This window comes from Pogoniulus pusillus, chromosome 1 (assembly GCF_015220805.1).
Source record: "Pogoniulus pusillus isolate bPogPus1 chromosome 1, bPogPus1.pri, whole genome shotgun sequence".
Lineage (NCBI taxonomy): Eukaryota > Metazoa > Chordata > Aves > Piciformes > Lybiidae > Pogoniulus > Pogoniulus pusillus.
The window spans coordinates 30931298-30953079 of NC_087264.1; the positions used below are offsets into that span (position 1 = coordinate 30931298).

General features: G+C 49.8%; 2 protein-coding genes across 4 annotated transcripts in view; one reads left to right on the top strand and one right to left on the bottom strand.

The window, feature by feature from the left end:
- Positions 1-16795: 16795 nt before the first annotated feature.
- SRP14 (signal recognition particle 14) lies at positions 16796-20449 on the top strand. Of its 2 annotated transcripts, none has more exons than XM_064147589.1 (5): positions 16796-16904; positions 17496-17568; positions 18014-18126; positions 19263-19295; positions 19641-20449. In XM_064147589.1, the coding sequence occupies exons 1-5, from the start codon at positions 16881-16883 to the stop codon at positions 19728-19730; spliced, it is 333 nt and encodes a 110-aa protein (XP_064003659.1). In that variant the 5' UTR covers positions 16796-16880; the 3' UTR covers positions 19731-20449. The 2 variants fall into 2 exon arrangements, with proteins under 2 accessions (XP_064003659.1, XP_064003650.1); XM_064147580.1 differs by lacking the exon at positions 16796-16904 and adding an exon at positions 17045-17334.
- Positions 20450-21206: 757 nt separating this feature from the next.
- The window catches only part of EIF2AK4 (eukaryotic translation initiation factor 2 alpha kinase 4), a 42110-nt gene continuing 41534 nt past the window's right edge, over positions 21207-21782 (bottom strand). The window contains exon 39 of one of the 2 annotated variants that reach the window (XM_064147557.1): positions 21207-21697. In XM_064147557.1, the coding sequence (XP_064003627.1) occupies positions 21643-21697 (55 nt within the window). In that variant the 3' untranslated portion in view covers positions 21207-21642. Of the gene's footprint in view, positions 21701-21782 lie in introns of both variants that reach the window. The other variant, XM_064147546.1, reaches the window with a different exon arrangement.

Consider the following 21782-nt stretch of genomic DNA (forward strand, 5'->3'; position numbering starts at 1 on the left):
GGGGTGCTTTCTCCAGAAGACTTTGTGTTGGTGCTTGCCCATTCACAAGCACTTGCTCACAGTAAACATTATCTGCCCCTATGTTTTCAGCACACAGCCTCCAGCCCTCCCTATGCAGTTGCTCGTTTCTAGCACCTGCAGCTGTTACCCATTTCCTGACAATACCACCGTGCCCATTGAGGAGAGGAAGGACATGTTGGGTTGTTGAGGACTTTTTAATGTTTACTTCTTCCACCTGTTTGATATTAGGCTGCATAATGGCACAGGGTTAAAGCAGAGGGGGTGGCTGCTGGGAGCAAACAGGAAATGAGGCAATACCCAAGGTAAGGGAGGCAAAGGGCAGCTGGGCTGTGAAGAAATGCTTCTGTGTGGGTATGGATATTCACTTGCAGAGGGGTGATTTAGTTCTCCCCAAATCTAGGCTGGGTACTGGAGGGGCGCTAAAGCACTGAATGTGCCCAGCTAGAAGAGAAGAGGGGTGAGAAAAAAAGGAGATGTGTAAGGGGGGAAATGCTGTGAATGGTGGTGGGAGTGCAGGTGAAGGCTTGCTGCCCGGGGAGTGGGGGAGAGCTTGCAGGTGCACTGCAGCCCAGGAGCTTGACAGTGATCAATGTAGGGCTCAGGCTGTGAACTGTGTGCTCTTGCAGCCTGTAGCCATGAATGTGGTGGGTTTTTTTCCCCAGTCCCTTTGTATTTGGGGAATGAACTTCATAAAACCTGCATTCATCGTTTCTGCTCAGCCACATGACAAACTTCTACTGAACTGTATCCTGGAGGGGTGATGCAGCCACAATAACAAGATCTCTCCTGCTCCAGTCATTACAAACACAGCACTTCTCATTTCACAGTGCTGGGGGAGGGGACCCAGAGCAAAGCCCACTGAGGATCCCGTTACAATATGAAAGAGACCAACACACGTCCCACCAAGAGAGGCATCTCTCAGCCTGCTCATCTCTCAGCATTTTGCTCCAAAGCAGATGGTTCTTATAAGCAAAATCACAGTCCTGCTTCCCTTCTTCAGCTCCTCCATTTGAAACTTCACAATGCTGAGCTTGTGTCTGAGGTCTCTTCTTCTCAAATGATGTCCCCCTTGTGTAAGCAGCTAACTGAAGAGATCTGCTGGATGCAGTTACCCGGAGGCTGCACGTTTGTTCCATACGTGTTACCCAGGGAAGATGTGTCTGATCATCTTCCTCTGACAGTGGTGCTGCTTGTGAAAGTGTTTTTTTGCTGTCAGCCAGCTTCAGTGACTGGTTAGACTCTTCGTTGTCAGATTTCTAGTGGTAGCTTGCTAACGACTGATGATGTAGATGTGCATGGTTGGTTATTGTAATTGTTCTTAAGGAGAAGAGCTGAGCTGCAGCCCCAGGTAGCTTTCCATCGGCATCACACAGCCTCAGGGCGGGAGGTGAGCTCTGTTACAGGCTTCAGGTCTGTAGGATTACTCTGCTTGTGGGAAATGGGCCAGCTAATAACCTTGGGTTAAAGACTAGATGGGGATGGCTGGAAGAGTTTTCTTTTGGAGCCAGAAACATTTTGCTTGAAGTTCTAAAACTGTCATTACCCTTTGTGACAGCAACTCACGTTATCTTAACAAAGTAGCAGGGAAACAATGGCAGCAAGTGTCTGCAGAAAGCTTTTCTCTACCAGCTCCTTTTTTAATCTGTGCTCTAAAAAAAGGCCATACAGGCTCTGGCACAGCCGAGTTGCTGTGGCTTGCAAAAACAGCAACGTTAGCTGAAGCCTGGTCGCTGCACAAACGTGCTGTTAGCTGGGGCAAACACAAGGCAGACCGCATTTTCTCCGAGTACAAGCGCGCACCTTCCACCTCTCGAGAGGAGCTGTGGTTGCAGCTCAGGCAGTCCAGCCCAGCTGAGGGGCAGTACCTCGCTGTGAGGTTAGCCTGAAGATGGGTCTCAGCAGGGTGTGATGCCCTGGTCTTTCCCGGAGAGGACAACAAGGGTGCTCCTCTCCCTCTGCCCTGATGAGCACGGAGGGAAAGCACATTATCGCTGCTACTTATTTTACATTACTGTGACTCATAGGAGCTCCGGTTTGGATTAGGACTCCGTTGTACTAGGCACTGTATAAACACACAGCAAAGCTTGGCACTGTCCTCAGGAGCTGCCTGCCTTGCACAGACACCCAGGGCAGTCAGGAAGGGCTTCACACATGGCTGGGGCTGTGTCTGCTTTGTGCCTTGTGTGGTGCCAAGTGTGCTGCCAGCTCTTGCACCTCCTCCATGTCCCACAGCCTGCTCTCTGCTGAACTGGGCACTTGGCAAGACCTCGTGTTTGTGTGGCTTGTGGTAGCTTACCCAGAAGGTTCCTGGAGGCCAAGCTGGGACAAACCACTTGAATCTATTTTAAAGGCAGCTACAAAAATACTCCATATCTTGTAGTCTGAGTGGAGAGAGCCTGGGCTGGCTGAGCATAGAAAACAAGAGCCTAGCACTGGGAAACCTAGGGGTCAGGAAGACACAGAGCTGGACCAGCATGGGCAGGGCTCAATGAATCTGCTACATGCTTGATCCAAGCAGAATGTCTGAGCAGCCTGAAGGGCTGCAGGGCTTTCTGTTCCATAGGAAACACTTCCCCACCAGCTCTGAGACAGGCTGTCAATAAATGATAATGAAATTGTCTTTGTATGCCTTGGGGTGGCATCTAAAGCAGGAGCAGTGAGCAGCAGTTAGCTTACTCTGAGGGAAATGTTTATTCACTTGCCCTATAGGCTGCTAATGGCACTTCAGGCTTTAGCAGAACAAATCCCACCTTGTTGCCTAGAATTTGCTCAATAAAGATGAGTCATGTGCCCTGACTGTTCTGAAGCAGCGATCTGTCCTGCAGCCTATGTAGGAAAGGCAGAGTGGCTTCCGAAGAGGAACTGGATAAAACCCTGTCTGGACAATGCCCTGTGTTGAGTGGCCTGCAGTGATACTCTCATAGAGGTGTGCATCCAAATAGTGCTTGGTGGGTTTTGTTCTCTAAAAGGCAGTAAAGAGCTGTCTATGCAGTCGTAGTCTTCTCTCTTTCCATTAAAGATTTGACCAGGCTACTCCTTCACAACACTGAGGAAAGCTGCACAACTCCTTGCAGAGCACCAGTAAGTTCAGTTGTGTTCAAGACCTCTGCAGAGAGCCCTTCCAGCTGGAGTTCACCATTACGGCTGCAGCACCACTTACCAGCCTGTTGTATGCAGCTTCTTGTGGGCTGAAGGAGTGATGTGGGCAGAGTGAGTGGGGGAAATAATTTAGATATCAGGTGATGTAAGGATCCTCAAAACTGGTACCAAGCTCATATATAAGTCTCACCAGGTGTTGTTCAGGGTGATTTGTGGGGAAGCAAGAAGACAATGCACTCAAGGTATTGTGGTCTGACTGATAAACCAGCTCTGCTGAGGATGGGGCACAAAGCCTACACCATCCAGCTGACCTCCAAGCATAAGTGAAGGGTCCTGCCTGTGCTTTACTGCACTGCCCTCTGGCTTGCTGGTGCTCAGTTTCTCCCTGCTAAGAACTCACGTTTCTGCTCTTGGAGGCAAAATGCATAAACATTTGACCCCTGGAAACATGAGATACAGCTACAACCTGGAGTGTGTACGTGCAGTATGAATTCCCCTATCTCACAGGACCAGCACAGCAGAAAGAAAAGATAATTGGTTGTGTCTCTTGGTCTCCCTCTCCACACCGCTCCCCAGTCTCCCCTGCACTCCCCCTCCTTTGCTGTGGGATGTGCCAGCACTTGTCTTGGCAAAAGGCAGGCTTGGCTCTTACAGCTGGAGGAAGCTCCAGTGTGTTCATGACTCACTCAGCCTTCACCAGGCCTCCTCTCCTCCCAGCCCTGAACACAAGTGAAAGAAGTACGTGGTGCTGCTGGTGTGCTCTGGGAAGACTCCAGAGGGGCATCCCTGCCCAGCACTATGTGGCTGCCCAGAGAGCACAGAGTTCATGCTCTTATATGCCAAGCTCCTGCAAATAGTGCATGTGTGAGCATGGACAGCATGGCAGACACTGCCAGCCATGGGACAATAAGGGGCCACTACCATTCAGTCTAGCCTTGGTCTGTGCTTTCAGTTGTCAAGTGAGCAAATGCTTTGCTGGCACTGGAGGAGACCTGGGGCATTCTCTCTGCCTGGACGGGTGACATCAGCTCATGGCTGCATGATTTCCACCCTCCCCTGCACTGCACCCTCATACTGGCTGCTTTGCTCTTCCTTTCAAGGCAACTACTGGAATCTTTAGGAAGATTGCCAGCAAAGCTTACAGTCACTGCTGGCAGTGGTGATTTCAGGTCATAGAAACCCACCCATTAGGAGCTGTACAGTAGCTCATTTGCCAGGGAAGCTACCAACCAACAGTCAGGTAACAAAGCCCTAACTCTCCTCTAGCCACACTCAGCCTTGGTCTAGATCGCAGCCAGGGACCAGGCTATGACAGGTTCTAGTTTTCGTCTCCAGTACTTTGCAGTGTTTTGTCTTGATCATTACAAATTAAATCACACAATGCTGCTCCTAATGCCACTGCATCTGTGAGGTCAAGAGTTCAGATAGAAAGGGTCTGACTGGGCCTTCCACATCATAAAACACTTAATAATTTGTGAAGCTCCATCCTAAGCTTGCTCTCTGTTTCCCCTTGCTAAATTCAGTTGACATATTTCACGAGCTCATTCCCCATGTCACTGTTTCATGCCACCGAGTTCTTGTGTTAAAGTCATGCTTTAGTTTAACTGTGTTTCTGTCCCTGCTGTTTCCGTCCCTGTTGTTTCCTCCTCTGACAGATGCAAAGGCTCCTGCCCACCTGTTCTCATTGCTTTCTTGCTATATAAAGCAGTTTTCTTTGATGGTCTTCTAAGCTGGACTCTTCCTGTTGCTGCTTATCAGCGTTTCTGGTCTGCCCTTTGTTGTGGATAATAATATTCAGTTACGAAATATGAATATTAATTGAAGTATTAATATTATTTTCATTGAGAATATTCAACATTTCAGGAACGTTCCCTGTGATTCTTTGGATTTTTGGTCGACGGGAAGGAGTTGCACAGAGGGTATTTATAAATGCAGAATTAAGCAGTTTGAACAATCAGAACTTGGAAAAATAGGAACGCAAAACAAGGAAAGTTCTAACTATGCTCATGGAGCCTTAGCATTAATTGCAGCAGATGCACTCATGATGCTTTGGTCCCTGAGTAATTCTGCTGTACAAAGATGCTTACAAAACCCACGATAATGATCCCGGGGTAAAATGCAAAATATTCCAGGCAGAGGGAAGGAGAGAACAACCAAGTTGCTGCTGAGCTGGTGCAAGCTGCAAGCACCTGACTTCTGTGATTCCCAGCTAATGAGCCACGAATGAGGTGCTGCTGCTGGTGGAGGGTCAGGGCAGAAATTTGGTTTCTAAATCACCCCCCATTAAATACATCATTTTGAAAACGAAACTGGCCAATAGGCACCAATATCATTGTTCTGGCCAATGAATTCAAAGCTTCGTGCCTCCTGTGACCATGCAGGCACCTTGAGGGGCAGCACAAGGCACCTGACATGTGGTGCTAAGCCCCTAACCCTCAAGGCTTTGCTGGGAACAAACCCTGATTGTTTGCTCATCTAGCTCCACTTCTGTGCCTGTAACAGGAGGAGGGGAGCAAGGGTTAAACCGGCCTGGCAAGATTTATGCCCTACCAGGACACCCTTCTCATGCAGATGTGTGACAAGTGCAGTGTGTGCTGCTCTGGGTGACATCTGGTGTCAGCTGAAGTATCCTATCTCATACATCCTGTGGCTGCCTTTAGCTCTTCATGGCTGTGTCACACTGGTGCCTCACTGACGCTGATGTGGGTGACTGCATTTTGCTCTTTCCTCACCATTCTTCCAAGTGCTGTGTCCCTGTCCTCCCTTCAGGAGCTCCTGCTGCCTAGCTGTATGCCCTCCTATGCTGTGCCCTCCTGAAGCCACCAGATCTTTTCCTGACATTCCCCTTACCCTCTCCGTTGATGAGACGTCTCTGGTAAACTTCTTTAGCACTTTATTATTATCACCTTTATGTGTCCACCTGCCCTTCTTAAGACAAGTGGTAATGAAAACTCCATTTCTGTCCTATGCTGTTCCTGGTGGGAACCTCATTCCTTATGTTCTAACATGGAACGTCTGTGATTCTGTAACTTCTGTTGCAACTCCTTTTCAGTGGCCGCAGAAGCTGTGTGCGCCTTTGCCCATCTGCTTCTGCCAGACATTCTTCTCCACCACAGGAGAGGAAAAGCAGAGTTCTTAACCAGCCTGCATAAGGTGATAAGACCAATGCAGGGCAGGCCCAGGGTAGAGGCCTTGCATGCTCCTGGCAAAGCAGTGGACAAACCTATGGAGTGGAACTTGCCCACTCTTCCCCAATGGGCTTTGGAGGCCACTGTGGAATGTTTTACTGGGGTTCAGCAACACGTAGCTGTGCCCTTCACTCTAGGCACAGAAAGAAGCCACTCAAGTCTGTGTGACCATTCATCTTCTTCCCTCTGGTCAGCTCCCACCCGGAAAGCCACAGGGCTTTGAGTGCAGCTTTCCAAACGGTGAGGACAAGCTGCGAGCACTGGTGAGAGCTGCGGAGAACGCAGTTAATGCACCCCGATGTGTGTCAGCCCTCGGCCCACTCCAGTGGGTGCAGGGTGTAAATCTTGGGAAGGTTAAAGCTGAGAAACTGGCATCGATAGGCATTAAGACTCGTGCTCCTTCCAGGAGGAGGAGGGGTGTGTGAGGTGTTATCATTCTCCATTAATCACTTACATCTCCAGTCTGCCTAAATCCTCTGAAAAGAACCAGCAAAGAAAACACCAGCTGCTGTAGCTCCTACTTGTTCCTCCATACCCACCAGTCTCCCTCCCTCCTCCCTGCCTTCCCCAGACTGTGTTTATTTTTACTGCTCGTGAATCAGCCAGGAACTTGCTCCCTGCAACAGGATCAGCTGAGAACAAGCTGCAGATTGAATGTTCCCTGAGATCCCGAGTTTGTTTTGTAGCTTACAACCAGCAGCAAAATTGTGGAGAGAAGGAGAGAAAGTGACATACTGTCTTCTTCCTCACCCAGGAGATGGGACTTTCACTCTGTAGAGTGGGGCTTCCCCAGCTTGCTTTGAGTGTGTGGCAGCTTTCACCAGAGACTTTGAGCACACTTAGCTTATGTAAGGCACTTAAACTGTGAGAGTTCTGGGAAGGGAACCACTGTTTCGTGCAGGTGTGCCCAAGGGTTGCAGTAACTCAGACCCACTGCCCCACCACACCAACTGCCCCATGAGCAGCACAACAGCTCTCAGCCACTGCAATACCTGCTTCCTCCAGCTCCCTGTGCCCAGACAGCCCACAGACCACTCTGGCTTTTGTCTTTGGACAACTCTTGTGACCTGACTGCAATCCAGCATTTCAGTCTGGGTTCCCTTTGAAAGGCCAGCAGTGCTGCCTTTGTCAAATGGAAAAGCAGCCCAGGGCTGGGTTGCCCCGAAGCGTGTTGCCGTGGCACGCACACACAGCCCAACCTGTTACTTTGGCACTGGCCTTCTGTGGCACTGCTAATCTCCTTCAGATTGAAGTAGCTGTTTGCTGCCAAGACCTCTCGGCCAAAAGATAACTTTATAATACTGATAGTCAGGTGCCCTGTGATGATAAACTGCCTGCTGCTTGCCTCTCTACCAAGAGTTTCTTGCTGACAAGCTGCTTATTCCGGCAGGCCATCTGGTTTAGGGCAAAAGCAGAGCCTTTTATGGAGAAGTACCAAAAAAAATCTTATCTTAGCCTGCAAGTGGGGGAAGTGTAATTAATTAATTTCTCAGCCTGACCCCTAGACATAATAGATTTTATAGCACAGCTATATTGTAATTACAGGATAGAGCAAGGCTGTGTTGCAGCTTGTAACTGAGCGTGTAATGAGGAGTGAAAGATTGATGCTCGTGGCAGTCAGGTGAGTGACGCACTGGGAACAGCAGAACTGGTCGAGCAGGAGTAACAGGCACCTGAGATAGCATTTGATGCCTTGCTGAATAATGATGTGGTTTCCTCTGTTGATTATCTTCCTCTAGCCTGGTAATTAACTTGTCCTAACAACACTGAGTGAAACACAACATTCAAGACACTGCTGCTGCATGTGTAGCTGGTGCTGTGCCACTGCTCTTGACTCTCCCCGAAGAGCAGGCAGACTGCAGGCAGCAGGCTTGGCCACACAAGCACCTATGACAGGTGATAGAAACTTTCTGAGACATTTGTGGGAATGACACTCTTTAGACTTGTCTGAGGCAACAACGGAAGGGAAGCTGAAGGTGAGAGAACATCGTACCTTGATTGCAAAATAACGCTAGGTAAAAGTTTGGTGCCAACAAAGCCAGTTTCATCCTGGGATTTATGGGAGAGTTTTTTTGGTCTTAACGTACCTCTTTTGTGATGTTCTTCATAAAGAAGTCCAGTGGAGTTGTAGCTCTCCTGCTCTGTGCAGAGGATGATAAAACACTGCTGGGTTTCAGCATGATAGATGTCCTACATTACTGTGTCTCACTGACTAGGCTCTTTGCAAAACTTCACCGCGTGCTTGCTGGTTTAAGTCCTGCTTCATACTGGCACTAGAGCCCAATCACAACTTGGCCAAAAGCAAAACTAAATCATAAATCAACAGGTGGGATTCTTAAGTGACTTTTCAGGAGAGGAGAGGAGTGAAGAAACTGTACACAAAAGAAACCCTTCACTGTGGAGGTTCCTGGCATGCTGCTCTTTAAATCTAGTGCCAAACTCCAAGGCCGTATCTTTAAGCATGCCACTCCATAAATTTAAGAGCTGTAGGACTTAATCACCACATCTTTTTAAGGCCACAGGCAATAACAAAGGAGCTGCATTTGTTGCTTCTGAGAATTTCCTTGACAATAAGGCTCCTGAGCTTGACTGGCAGTGGCTGAGTTACCTGCTACTGAAAGCAGCAGTGACTTACCTGGGATTTCCACAGCCTGAGCTCTAACAAAGAGCCTGTGACTTCCAGCCTGCCTGGGGCTCCTATTTGCTGCTTGGTGTGCTTTTAAAGGCAGCATGTGTTCAGAAAAAGAGAGGGGGAGGCAGAAATAAAGCAACAGGGACAGCAACAAACTCAGATGGCAGTTTGAGAGCCTCCTGTTTCTGAGTGACTCCAGTTGCAGTGACAATGGTTAGGTGAGTCTGCTTCACAGAGCTACCCCCTGCAGCCCATGATCTCAGAAGGTGCTTTTGAAAAACAAGGCCAGTTAAGTGAAGTAGGATTTGGGTATGGACAGAGGCCACCATAACCAAACTCCAGTACGGTAGCAAGGGATGCTGCCTGAGCACGTAAGCAGTAGGAGGGGAGTAGGAGCATAAGAGCACTTTGTGAGCTGATAAGAGTGGATTAAGTATTTGGCACAAGTCATTAGAGGAGAAAGACATCATTCAGAAAGGCAGAGTAAGGAATCTCCAACAATGCTGTTCCCTAATGAAGTGACCACTGCTGGAAATGGTTATCTCAGGATGGTGCTGAAAACCATCTCCTAGGATAGGCAAGATGCTGTAGGTGTTTTAAGAAGGCCTGAGTGCCTCTTGCTGACATTGACACTCCAGCAGTGCTGCACATGGATCTCACTTTCCCACCCCTGAGAGGACAGATACAAATTAGTACAGCTCAGTTTGCTGTTTCAGACCCTCTGCCAAGGGGTGGAAGCTGTTTACATGGCAGAGATAGCTTTGAGCCCTTGCTGCCTCAGCCTCCAGTGCCTCTGTCCCCTCTCTGCTGCTGTCCCCTCGCTGGGGTGGATGCAGGAGGTGGGGGCTGGCTGGGATAGGTAGGGGAAGCAGGCAGGCAGCTCATGGAGCAAACAGTTTTGCTATGCTTAGATCCTGCAGTTTTTTCTTTCTCCCTATTGTTAAGTGTCATTGAGCACCAGCAAAACAGGAAACCGCTTCCTCCAGCTGCTGACCCAGAGAACCCTGGGCAGCTGCTGGCTGCACAGAGCCTCACCACACCACCCTGTTCCTAGAAAGTGTCTGGACATTTGGAGGAGCATTTGGGATGAGCAAGAAATACCAGTAAAGCTTGAACAAGCAGTACCCTTAGCAGCTCTCAGAAGAAGAGAGTCATACTGGAAATATCTGGTGGTAACCATCAAAACTGTCTCTGTTCTTCCAAAAGTAGGGCTCGTGAAAGCAAGAGCACTCATGTCTGAGCCAATCTCTGTCACCTCACTCATCTGGTAACCAGTTTCACTATCCCTTTCTTTGTGTCTCTGTTGGCTGTTGTATCAGACATCCTCACTCAAGGTGTGAAGAAACTATTGTTTTACAGGCACTGCAGCTTCTGTTGTGATCTCAACCCTTAGGAGTCCAGCCAGGTCTCGCTTTGCTGGGCAGCCTCAGTGGAGGCAGGAAATAGCAGTGGTGAGGTGGTGGGTGACCCTGTTCTTCCTGAGACAGCTGCACTCAAGGGTATCAAGAGACTATGCACTGCCTGAGTTTCTGTTGTTGTGAGCAGTCTGCAAACAGAGGATAGCAAAGACCTCATGGCTCCTTTTCTAATTACATATCCCCTGGCATTCTCAGATATCAAGGACAATGTTGGCCTCCTTGGTGACATTCTACTGACCTAGAATTCCTATTGACTTGTTTTTGTGGCAGGGTATTTTTTTTTAACATGGTGTGATATTCCTCATTCTGTCTCTTAAAAACTTACATGAAAAAAAAAAAAACCTGTAACCTCCCTGGGAATGTCTGGTGGAAAATTTTCACTGCTACATTTCTGTGTTTCTGAAAGTAGGACACATCGATGTGAAAGAAACGATGCTCAACACAATCTCTGTCACCTCATTACTCTTGAGCTCCAACTTAATTACCTCCCTGATGCTTTGCACAGCTCTTACCCAGCCATTCTCTCTGCTTAGAGATCTGCCACACCAGATAAAGTGATGACTGTATACCCTCTGCCTGCTAGAGAGATGAGCTGTGAGGTTGGGGAAGGAGAATCCCATGAGCACCCAGAAGGTGCATCAGACTGTACAGGTCCTGTGCCACTGGAGTTCACAGGTGACTAACACAGATAGACTGAAACCACAGCGAAAGCTCCTATCACAAAACTGGTTTAAAGATAATAGCAAAGTTTTAACCTCAATGAACTCGTGGTTTATAGTTCACAGCTCCAAAGCCAGAGTTACATTAGCAGCTCCCAAGGTCTGACCTCCTGTGTACCACCATGGCTGTACTGATGCCAGTGGGATTGCAAGGAAGAACTTGATAGTTTATTTTCAGAAAGCCTCTGAGTCCCTTGTTTGAAAGCTCATAGCCTAAAGTGGAATGAACCCTGACACGCCTGAACGCCTTGCAAAACTTACTCCTAGTTCAAACACAGGCCAAAAACTACCACTGGGTAGCCCTCTAGCCCTGAGAAAGCAGCTGAGGTGTACACTGAAAGTTATTTCACATCCCTGAAAAATTAAAATTCATTAGGTTTAGCAGGAACAAGTAATATGAAGAATAACTACCAAGATACTCTAAGCTTGGACATGGAGAACATAAAGTGGGAGTTCAGCCACATCAGGCATCTCTGGGTTGTAAGAATGGGTGCATGTCCTGGTACTTTTGGTTTGTTTCTGTGAGTGTCACATATATCTGGACTCAAGCCTGGTGCTATTGCTAAGGCACTTTTAAAGACTCATTCTGCCACAGGTGCAGTGTTCTTGGCCACACAGTCTCTACTTCATGAGGTGTGTTCAGTGTGATGTCTTCCCAGCAGCAGCAGACAGATGCTGATAGTCTGGATGTGTTCCTCTGTGATCTCTGTTAGATAGTATTGTCCTGCTCTGGCAGGGGGATTGGACTCGATGATCTCCTTGGGTCTCTTCCAAGCCCTAACATCCTGTGATCCGGTGAACCAGAGAGGCTGCCGGAGGAGGGAAAGGACAGCTCAGCTGCATCAGCTTGCAGGTGCACTGCTTCAGAACAGGCTGTTCTTCCACTTCACTCTGCTCTGCTCACAACTGAAAGTTGTCAGGACAAATGTACCTTCAAACCACAGGATGTCCACACTGCATCAGTCTCCTTTTTTTATCTGTTTGTTTCACTGCAGTGCTTTGCACTGCCCGTGGTTTTCTGTGAGATTGTTTTGTTTGCCCTGTCCTTCAACAGCAAACATGGTGACACATTGCTGCATCTCCTGAGTCCCTTCCTCATACTGTGGGAGTTAAAGGAATTTCTTCTTTGGTGTTACTGTTCCCAGAAGTGTGTTGTGCACTGCAGCATTATCCATGGATTCATTACACAGCTGGCATCACAGGCAGACACTCCTTGCTGCATCATCCCCAGGGGAAGCTGTGCCTCAGGGTTTCTCTAGAGAGCACAGAGGACACCTCAGGGGTACAGGCAACCAACTTTACGTCTGGGCTGCTTCCTTTTAGTGAGCTGAGGGCTTGTCATTGAGCCATTCTGAGCACATGTAAGACACCTTGCAGCACATCACAAGTCATCATTTCTTATCCTAACATAGAAGCTGCCTAAAATCTGGGCAGTACTTCAAAACCATAAAGCCCTTTCCCACCAAGGATCCTTTTGCATTTCACTCCGGACAGGCTTTGGTTTGCACTACAACAGCAATGTGGTGCACTGGAGTTTCAACAAGTGTATTTATATCCATTTTCTGGTCTTCCTCACAAAAGATAAATAACAGTTCATGTTGCTGTTACACAAGGCAAGCCAGTGCCCACTGAACTCGAGCTTACACTTAACCTATCTTTGAAGCTCACTTGGTGTAAATAAAGCATAGTATTGAGTGAAACAGAAGGGATTTGATGAGATGAACTGAACTGGTTAGCAAAGAGCTCAGGGTACCTAAATCACTTCCTAAGACATGAGGGAGCACCTCCTGCTTCTTGTGGACAGCTTCTCTTGGGAGCTGGCCTTCTCCCCAGGGGCTCAACACCTTTCTGGTGGCATATCCTGGTCTCACAAAGCTCTTTCTAAAATGCCCTGTCTGGACCTATAAGATATTCAGTCTCTCTTGTTTTCATGGCTGGCCAGGCAAGTAATACCACTTTGTGTATCACACAGTATCACACAGTATCAGCAGGGTTGGAAGAGACCTCACGGATCATCAAGTCCAACCCGCTGTTACTGCTGGCCCCTGCAGGCTTCTCCTCTGGCCGTTAGTCCCGGCTCTGTGGAGGCCAGACAGGCGGTGCGGTGCGGTGCGGTGCGGTGCGGTGCGGTGCACACTGCGGCTCTCGCAGTGCTAATGACAGACTGGCAAAGCGGGAAGGCTGTTACTGGGGTTTGCTCTTGTGCCTCACGCATAGCTACGCTTTGACGTGGGGTGCTTCAACTTCAAAGGGAATTACCAGAACGATCTACTTGTGAACTGTGGGGCATTACCTGCCATCAAGTCATGCCGAGCGCCGCTGCGAGCATACCCTGACTTGCCTTTGTGCTCAGGCCGAGCGCAGTGCGTGCGGCAGAAGGCAAGGAGAGGGGCGAACCTCGCCTAGCTAATTCGGACAGACCTCTGCCCACTTTTACTAAGGCTAAGCAAGAATTTAATTTGCTTCTACTAAGTTTGTCTTTCTGCTTCCTGCTCCTCCCACCACATTTCGGAGAGAAGGTTTCACCTTCTCCATTTCTCTTCAGCACATGCATTGCTTCCAGGAAAACTTGGAAGTGCAGCAGCAACCTCCTCTAGTTCTCTGCCAGATTTCCTTCAGGATTTAATGATTCAGGTGGCTTAATTTGCTAAATTTTGGGGGAAAAAAAAGAAAAAAAAAAGTCATTTTCTCCTGACAGCATATAATGAAGTTGAGCAAACAGGAGGGCTGGTAGGAGCCTTACTTTTATTGCCTGGCTCTAGTCACATGGCAGATCGGGTTACAAAATATTAATGCTCCTGCCAACTCTCAGGATCCACCAATTCCTCTTGCTACCGTTTTAGACAATCCCTTTTGTTGATTTATTTTGGAAATATTTCCCCCTCCTTTTATTTCCCTTTTTACCCTCTCTCCCCACCCCCTCACCCCACCCCACCCCCCCCAGTTTTTGTTCTGAGGACAAGGGCTGAGGGGAAAGGCATTAGAGCAGGGCAGGAGGCAAAGTGAAACGCAAGTATATCATGATTGGGAGTATCCCTTTAGCTCCTTCAGTGTTTGTTCAGCACTTTTTCGCCAGCTGAACAGCTTATTCCCTCCGAGTGTTGGCAGCCTTTGGCAAAAGTAAAGCAGTGTCAGCATTCCCCTGCTCCATCTATTTTTTGGAGAGGAGTTGTTAAAAATACTCCATTTTCACCTTGTTTGCAAGTTGGGATGAAGGCTTCTCCTCCAATTAAATGGTGACATTCTGTCTTGAATAGCAGCTTCCAGATGAGGAAGATAAGCTAACACACACATTAACAAGAATACTCTTCTTTCTAATGGAAATAAATCCAGCAATGCAGCAGAGCCACTTCTTTTATAAGCATTGAGAGACAAACACATTTTTAGAGAAATTGCTGATAAAACAACAGATTGGAGAAAAAGTAAATTTGATGCAACTCTCTGGAATTCTTCCCAATGTTTTCCCCTTTGTCCCTTCTTTCAGCACACAGCAGAACCAGAAGCTTTTGTGTTACAGGTTCCTGCAAGAAGTCTCCCCAGGCAGGTAGATGCCCACTACCTCTTGCACACTCTTGGAAGCTCTAGCCACACTGTGCCCACAGCATCCCAATGGCACACCCCAGCGACAGATGTAGCTCCTAAGAGAAGGTGGAGATTTTTGTGCAGAAGCAGTGAAAGCCAACACGGTGCTCACTGCACAGGCAGCATAAAAGGCACAGCGATAGCCACAGCTCCTTCCCCACCTCTACAGAAGAGCTGTGGTAGAGAAGTTCAGAGACCAGTTCAAGGCCACACGAACCTCTTTTGCTGAGTTCAGAAGTCAGAACCCAAGTGAGAGTTGCAGTCCCCATGTTTCAGCTAAGTGACCACCCAACTTCTTTTGGCAAGCAGGAGTGGAAATGCACTTCTGCCTTCAGTGTCTGTGACCATGGTAGCTTCCACGTGGGAGTGTGTTGAAATTGGTTTAGTTTTCCCATTTCTGCCTATAAAACTTGCCACAATATTGCATCTTCTTCCTCTAGGGCCACCCTATTCTCATTTCTGACAAAGTAATATCTTGTAATTTGGAGTTTGCTATAACTGCTCCTGCAACAAGCAGGGTTAAGGAAGTGTCCACCATGTCTGTACTGGCTGTGGATGCTGACTGCAAGTATTTGGGGCAGGGATTATCACCTTCTGCACCTGTAGGAGGCTCTGGCCCAGTAGTCCTTCCAGTCACAGCACTGATGATGTCCCCTTAGAATGCTTGTTTCCAGAAAACTTAAACATACATTCCTCACTTTGGTTTTTATGAGAAAGTGAAGTTCAGTTTTCTGAAGTCTATTCCCCTCAGCTGCAAATGACAGAGCTGCAAAACCCTCAGAACGACAACAGCATCCACATCTAGGGAAAGGCAGTGTTAGACCTCGGTGCTTCCTGCGACTCCAGCATCACGGGGACAACAAACTGACAAGCTCTGGTAAGGCAGGCCCGGGCTGCGGTGACCTTTCCTGCGGCAGTGGTTTCCTTGTTCTTCAGGCAGATCCTCGCCGTGTGTGCAATCACAGCACCCTCTGCTGCCCCTCGCTTAGCCTGCAGAGGGCCGCCCCTGAGCGCAGACCCGAGAAGGGACCCCGGGCGTGACCAAGCTCTGATCGTGACCGTCGGATAGGCGAAACACCACTCCCCAGCCCACCGCGAGAGTGAAGGCACAGAAAGGGATTTCAGTTCTGACCAGACTGCATCCCTGAGCTCCTGAACCAAAAGGATGCATTCCTTAGTGGCTCAAGCACCTATCAGCCTGAGTAGTTCTTCCCATTCAAGCTGTAAGGCATTGTCTTCCACTTTCCTTAGGCCCACGGAGGAAAAACAAATCATTTTCCTAGTGAGAAACATGGAAAGGGATTAGATCAAGGGCTCCTTCTGTGTGTTCCCACATCAACTAACGTAGGCCTGACACAAGGCTCCCCCTTTGCAGAATCTGCCTCTCAGCACCTTCAACCTCTCCCTCCCCACCCCGGTGCTCGTTCTCTCTCAGCTGTTTCTTGAACGTAGGACCCATGATCATTGAGCCTGTGACATTCTTCCCTCTTCACACATTCGGCTGGTCAGGGCTGCCTGGACCCTTGCTGCACTGCACTGTCAGCGAGGGCCAGGGGCAGTTCTGCGGTTGCAGCTCCCAGCCCTCCTGTGCCCTGCAGCACCCACTCGAACGAGCGGTAAGGAGGGAGCCGGAGCTGGCCTGCGGCCTCCCATCCCCGCCGTTCCTGCGCAGCTTGGCAAAGCGTCCCCGCTTCTCGTAAGGCCAAGAGCAGCCACTCGCGGCAGCACCGACGTAGCCTCGGGTCGAGAGAGGTGCTAGGGACGCGTCCGCCTAGCTGAGGCAGCCGCGGGCCTGCCGCGGTGACGCCGCCTTTAGGGAGCGGAATGCCGGTGCCGCTCTTCCAAGCTCGAGTCGTCTGCTGGGGAAAACCCCGCAGTGCGAGCCGCCCAACAACGGGACTGGGCACCGTGTCATGGCAGCGGCTGCAGGGCCAGCCAGAGCGCTGCAGGGCCCACCCGGCCTTTCCCAACCGCCTGGGCACGGCACAGGTCAGGGGAGGCACGGAGGGGAGGCGCAGGGCACCGGCAGCGACAGCAGCGGCAGGAACCACCTCCGCGACCGCCACTCGCCGCTGGCCGCGCGGCGCCGACGTGGCGCTCCCTGCGGGGGCGGGGCCCCGCCGCTCCCCGCCCCTGTGCGCGAGCGGCTGGGGGGCGTGGCCTGCGGCGGCGTGTGCGTGCGCGCGGAGGGGCGCGTGCCCGGCGCTTCCGGCCGCGCAGGATGGTGCTGCTGGAGAGCGAGCAGGTGGGCAGCGGCGCCGGGGCCGCGGACGCCCACGGGGGTCTGCCGGCGCCCACGGGGGTCTGCCGGCGCCCACGGGGGTCTGCCGGCGCCCACGGGGGTCTGCCGGCGCCCACGGGGGTCTGCCGCCTGCCGGGTGGCGCGGGAGGGAGGCCCGCAAACCTCCGGCTTGCGCCGGGACCGCGCCGCGCCCCTGTCTCGCCTGCCTCGGCGGCCTGGGAGCGGCACGGGGGAGGGGAGCAAAGCGAAGCGAGCATCGTGGTGCCGGTGCTTTGGGCGAGGGAGGAGGGGAGGCCAGAAGCGTTGGGGCCGCGGTAGGTCCGTGCTTTAGACCTCGTTTTCCGGAATTAGAGCTTCCTGCTGGGCCGTCCCTGGCAGGGACTTCCTATCCTGTGGCTTCATGGTGGGGAAATGGAGGAGCTCCCTTTCCGTGGTGCGTGTTCTGGCGGAGGTGGGGGGAGCCGGGCCTGCCGTAGCGGCGGCGGTGGAGCCAGACAGGGGCTGCTTCCCTGGCAGTGAATGGAGCACAGGGAGGAGAAATAAACCCCCCTGTGATGGTCTCCAGCATGGATGGGCTTCTGTGTTCTCTTGCAGTTCCTGACAGAGCTTACGAGACTCTTCCAGAAGTGCAGAACCTCGGGGAGCGTTTTCATAACGCTGAAGAAATGTAAGTTTGAAGTCTGTTACTGCATTACAGCTGCATGCTGTAACCTTGAAGCCTGCAGTTCAGACTACAAAATCTTAGGACTTTATCAACCGCTAAGTGGAAGTCCTTGAATTCCTGTAAAAGGGGAATTGTGATGTTGTGTTTGTGTGTTCATGTTTCTCCGGCTTCTGGCTAGCTGCGACTACTTGAGAAGTGTACAGAGCTGGATTTGAAACAGTGCTGCCGAAGCAGTGGCTGGCACGGCAGGGCACGGGTTTATACCCGTCCTTTCAGGTGCATTCTGTGGATCAGATGCTGAGGTTGCAAAGGAAGGGGTCAGCGAATGGTGCAGCAGCAGTGTCAGCTCAGACAGCCTTGAACTCTGCAGTGTTGTACAGCTCTCCTGAGCAGGAGGCAGGGGGTGGTTTAGTACTGCTGAGTAAAGGCTTTCTGTCCTTCAATGCAGATGATGGGCGAACAAAGCCAGTGCCACGCAAAGGCCACACAGAAAGCTTTGAGCCAGCAGACAACAAATGTCTCCTACGAGCAACCGATGGGAAGAAGAAAATTAGCACGGTGGTGAGTGCCAGCTTTGGGTTAGGAGGATGAGTGGTTCTGCTTGTCCTTCATTTACTGCCCCGTGTTTCAAGCGAAATCTGTCTTTCCATGAATTCTATGAGCGCTACTCCCTTAGTTCCAGAGAGACTGTGTGGTAGCTACAGACACAGCTGAGGCTGGGCTGCTGAAGCATTGCCGACCTCGTACAGGCTGGATTTTGCTTGAGGGGTACTGCAGGGCACTGAGAGGGCTTCTGCCTGTTTGCTGCAGCAGCAGCTGTTGTGTTCTGAGTCAGGTAAAATTGTTTGGAAGGAAGGGGAAACGTGCTTGTGGAGATGTAGGCAGAAGGACAGCAATTGAATGGGCAGATATGGAACCTGTGGTATGAGGACAAGTGTGGTTCCAAGCAGAAGGTCCCTACACACCTACACTCAAGCCTCAAGTGACAGAGGCTGTAAACCTCAGTGGAATTGCTGAGTGTTCTTACAACCTAGGGAAGAACTGAATGTTCCTGAAATAGTAGGAAAGGAATCCTTGTTTCCTGGCAAGAAATTGTGGGCATGGGTGGACTTGGAATTCTAATGCTTAATCTTGTGCAGCATGCCTGTTTTTCCTACCTCATTTACAGAGCTATTTGTGTTTCAGGAAATGTTTAAAGTTGAAAACCTGATGGCTGTTCACTTTGAGAGATTGGGAAAGGCTTTAGCTGTCTCTAGGTCTCCTCTGTCATGTAACTCAAGGAACAATGTTGATAAATACTTGAGGGAATCTGGGCTGCAACCTATTTTTATGGCCTTATAAGTAAATTAAGCCTTCCTTAGAATGTTTCTTCACTTGCTTCTCATTTGCAAGCGAAGGCATTTGGGAGGTGCTCTTCACTGTGAGGGTGGTGAGACCTCAGAACAGGCTGCCCAGGGAGATTGTGGATGACCCTCCCTCGAGGTGTTCAAGGCCAGAGTGGACAAGGGTCTGAGCAACTCAGTCTAGAGTCAAGTGGCAGGGGGATGGAACTGGGTGATCTTCAAGGTCCCTTCCAACCCAAGCCATTCTGTGATTCTCTCAAAGAAGCCCAAAGGATTTTGCCAGCAGGTGCTGATCACTTGGTCTGTAGCAGAAGCCAGTCCTTGCTTGCTTAACCTCCAGTATTATTTTTGTAGGTGAGCTCAAAAGAAGTAAATAAGTTCCAGATGGTAAGTTTTGTCTTGCCTTCTATCTGCCCTTTCTGGGGGTACTGGGGAGTGGTCAGTAGGGAGCATTGGACAGCTGTGAAGAGGCTGATTGGGTGCTGACCTGCTCTGCATATTAACCTTAGACTGCCCCTCTGCCTGCAGACATTAAATGAACAACCCCCCCCACCAAACAAACCCCTAAAGCTGTTGTGCTGTATCTGACTCTGCACAAGCATTTTCCAGTGCAGGCTGTAAGAGCATGATCATGGTGACAGAAAACACAGGTACCACCCCAGCAGTGCTGTCAGATGTCACCTCTGGTCTGCTGTCACTTGTGTTCTTCCAGTGGTTCCAATTGTTTTTCAGGCATATTCAAATTTGCTGAGAGCTAACATGGATGGCTTGAAGAAGAAAGACAAGAAAAGCAAAAACAAGAAGAGTAAAGCCACACAGTGATGGAGCAGTGTCCTGCCATCACCATAAGGGACTTGACCCTTGCTCAAAGTCCATTTCTTTTTGAGTTTCCACTTGTCTTTGGCTTCCAGCAGGACACTGGGCTGTGACCAGTATCAGTTTTAAGGGAGCAGAAGGTGCTGTTTGTGGATTGTTGTGTGGCAGGAGCATTTCGCTGAACTAGCTTTGCAGCTGCTGGCCAGCTGGGTTTGTGCTGAGACTGCTGCTTGCTTTCTGTTGTACCAGTGGGCAGCATAAACCTGTCTGAGGGGTAACAAGAGATGCACCTAGCAGAAGTGAAGCAAGGCTGGAGGAGGGGTCTGTGACAGGTGCCCAGTTTTATAGCTAAGAGCAGGAGGGCAAGTGGGTGCCAACATTACCAGGAACAGCAGCCTTCCTGTTTCTGCCATCTTCTGAGGTACCTGTCCACATGATACAGTGAAGCTACTCCCTGAGCTCCTCAAGAGCCAGGCAGCTGTACCCTCACTCCCTGCTGATCCAGCTGTGCTGACCCTAGCTCAGGGTGGGGGGAGGGCAGGGCTCTGCATCATGGTCCCTTCAGACAGCACTTAAAAGTGCTCCTGTCACCTGAACTTATTTTCTTAAAGCTTCAGCCTTGGGGATTGATCTCCCCATACTTCACATCTGAAAGAGCTCCTTTACCTGAGCAGGTGTAAAGGGTGAATGCTGAACTGTTCCTATTAAACACAATGAGACATGGACTGGGCTCTCATGAATGGTGTCACTCGTCTTGCTGAACTGCTGGGAAGATGATGGCTACCTCTGCCTTTAGGACTGACTCCCCTGGTGTCACTTGGTGTATTGCCATTACAGCTTTCACACTTCCCACAAGTTCTTTGGGTTGCCTTTAAAATTACCTCTTTACATAGGTGAGCTTTGCTCTCCTCTTTTCCACAAGCAAAGGGCAGATGTAGGTAGGTATCAATGCAGTGAGCCTGCAGTTTTAAAGGCAGTGTTATGGGGGCAAACCAGGAGGTGCCAGGTGGGGAGGGTAAACAGAAATCCTGAACTGCCCTGCAGTCTGGTGTGGAATGATGCCTGTTGCACAGGTAACTGTGGCTGCTGTGACTGAGCTTTGCTCAGCTTCACTTCCAGTGGGGCTGTGGTACTGTTTAGCATCAAGAAGATAATAGAATTCCAAATCTGACTATGACTTTAAGCTTACTCTGACAGTGCATGAGAAATACACTAGCTCAAAACTTTGGTTGTGCCTCTAGCACATACAGGTTACTGTTTAGGTCTGAAACAAGTTTCTCCTGTATCAGGTCTCATTTCATCTCCCAGGAAGCTGCTGCTTGATTTGAATGCACAAGCACAGGCAGGACAAGCATAGGGGCAGGCAGGCCTGCAGCAACTTGGATAGAAAGCTGGCTTTTAGAGAGATGCTGAAATGGGAGCTTATAACGACAACAAAAACTCCAACACCCCTCCCCAAACACAAGAATCTTGTAACAGGTATTTGTATTAGATAGCTGGAAAAAGTCCAGTAGCCAAACCTTTTATTAAATAAAAACCCTTCTGAAGAAATGTGTAAACCAGTTTGGTAGAGCTGAGCACAGTCCAGCCTCTCCAGCCCTGGAATGCAGTTTTCCTTTCGCTGCTGCATGTTGACATAAAAGGCATTCTGAAATTAGGATGAGTTTGACAGTTGCACAGCTGCTGATCTGTCACAGGGGCAAGCATTACATGGCAACGCGGAGCTGTGGCTGCAGGCAGCCTCGCTGCTTCCTTGCCTGTAAAACATTTATTTCTGCCTTTGGACAGCGGTGTACAGTTTGTGTTGCACATGAAAGTCAATCTGGACGTGGGAAGAGACAGCAGTTGCCTGTCTTCCATTTTGACAGCTTTTGATGGCCACTTGGGGGGAAGCAGCCCATGGAAGATGCTTCAGGCACTAAACCAGAACCTTGTACTCATCTCGGTAGCTGTACAGGACAAGCATGGGAGCCCTGCTGAGGGAAGGAAGAAGAGTCAGCAGAACAGCAGCAAGTTTGGCTTCCTTTCCACTTACCTTGCCCGCTCAGTTTTCATTTG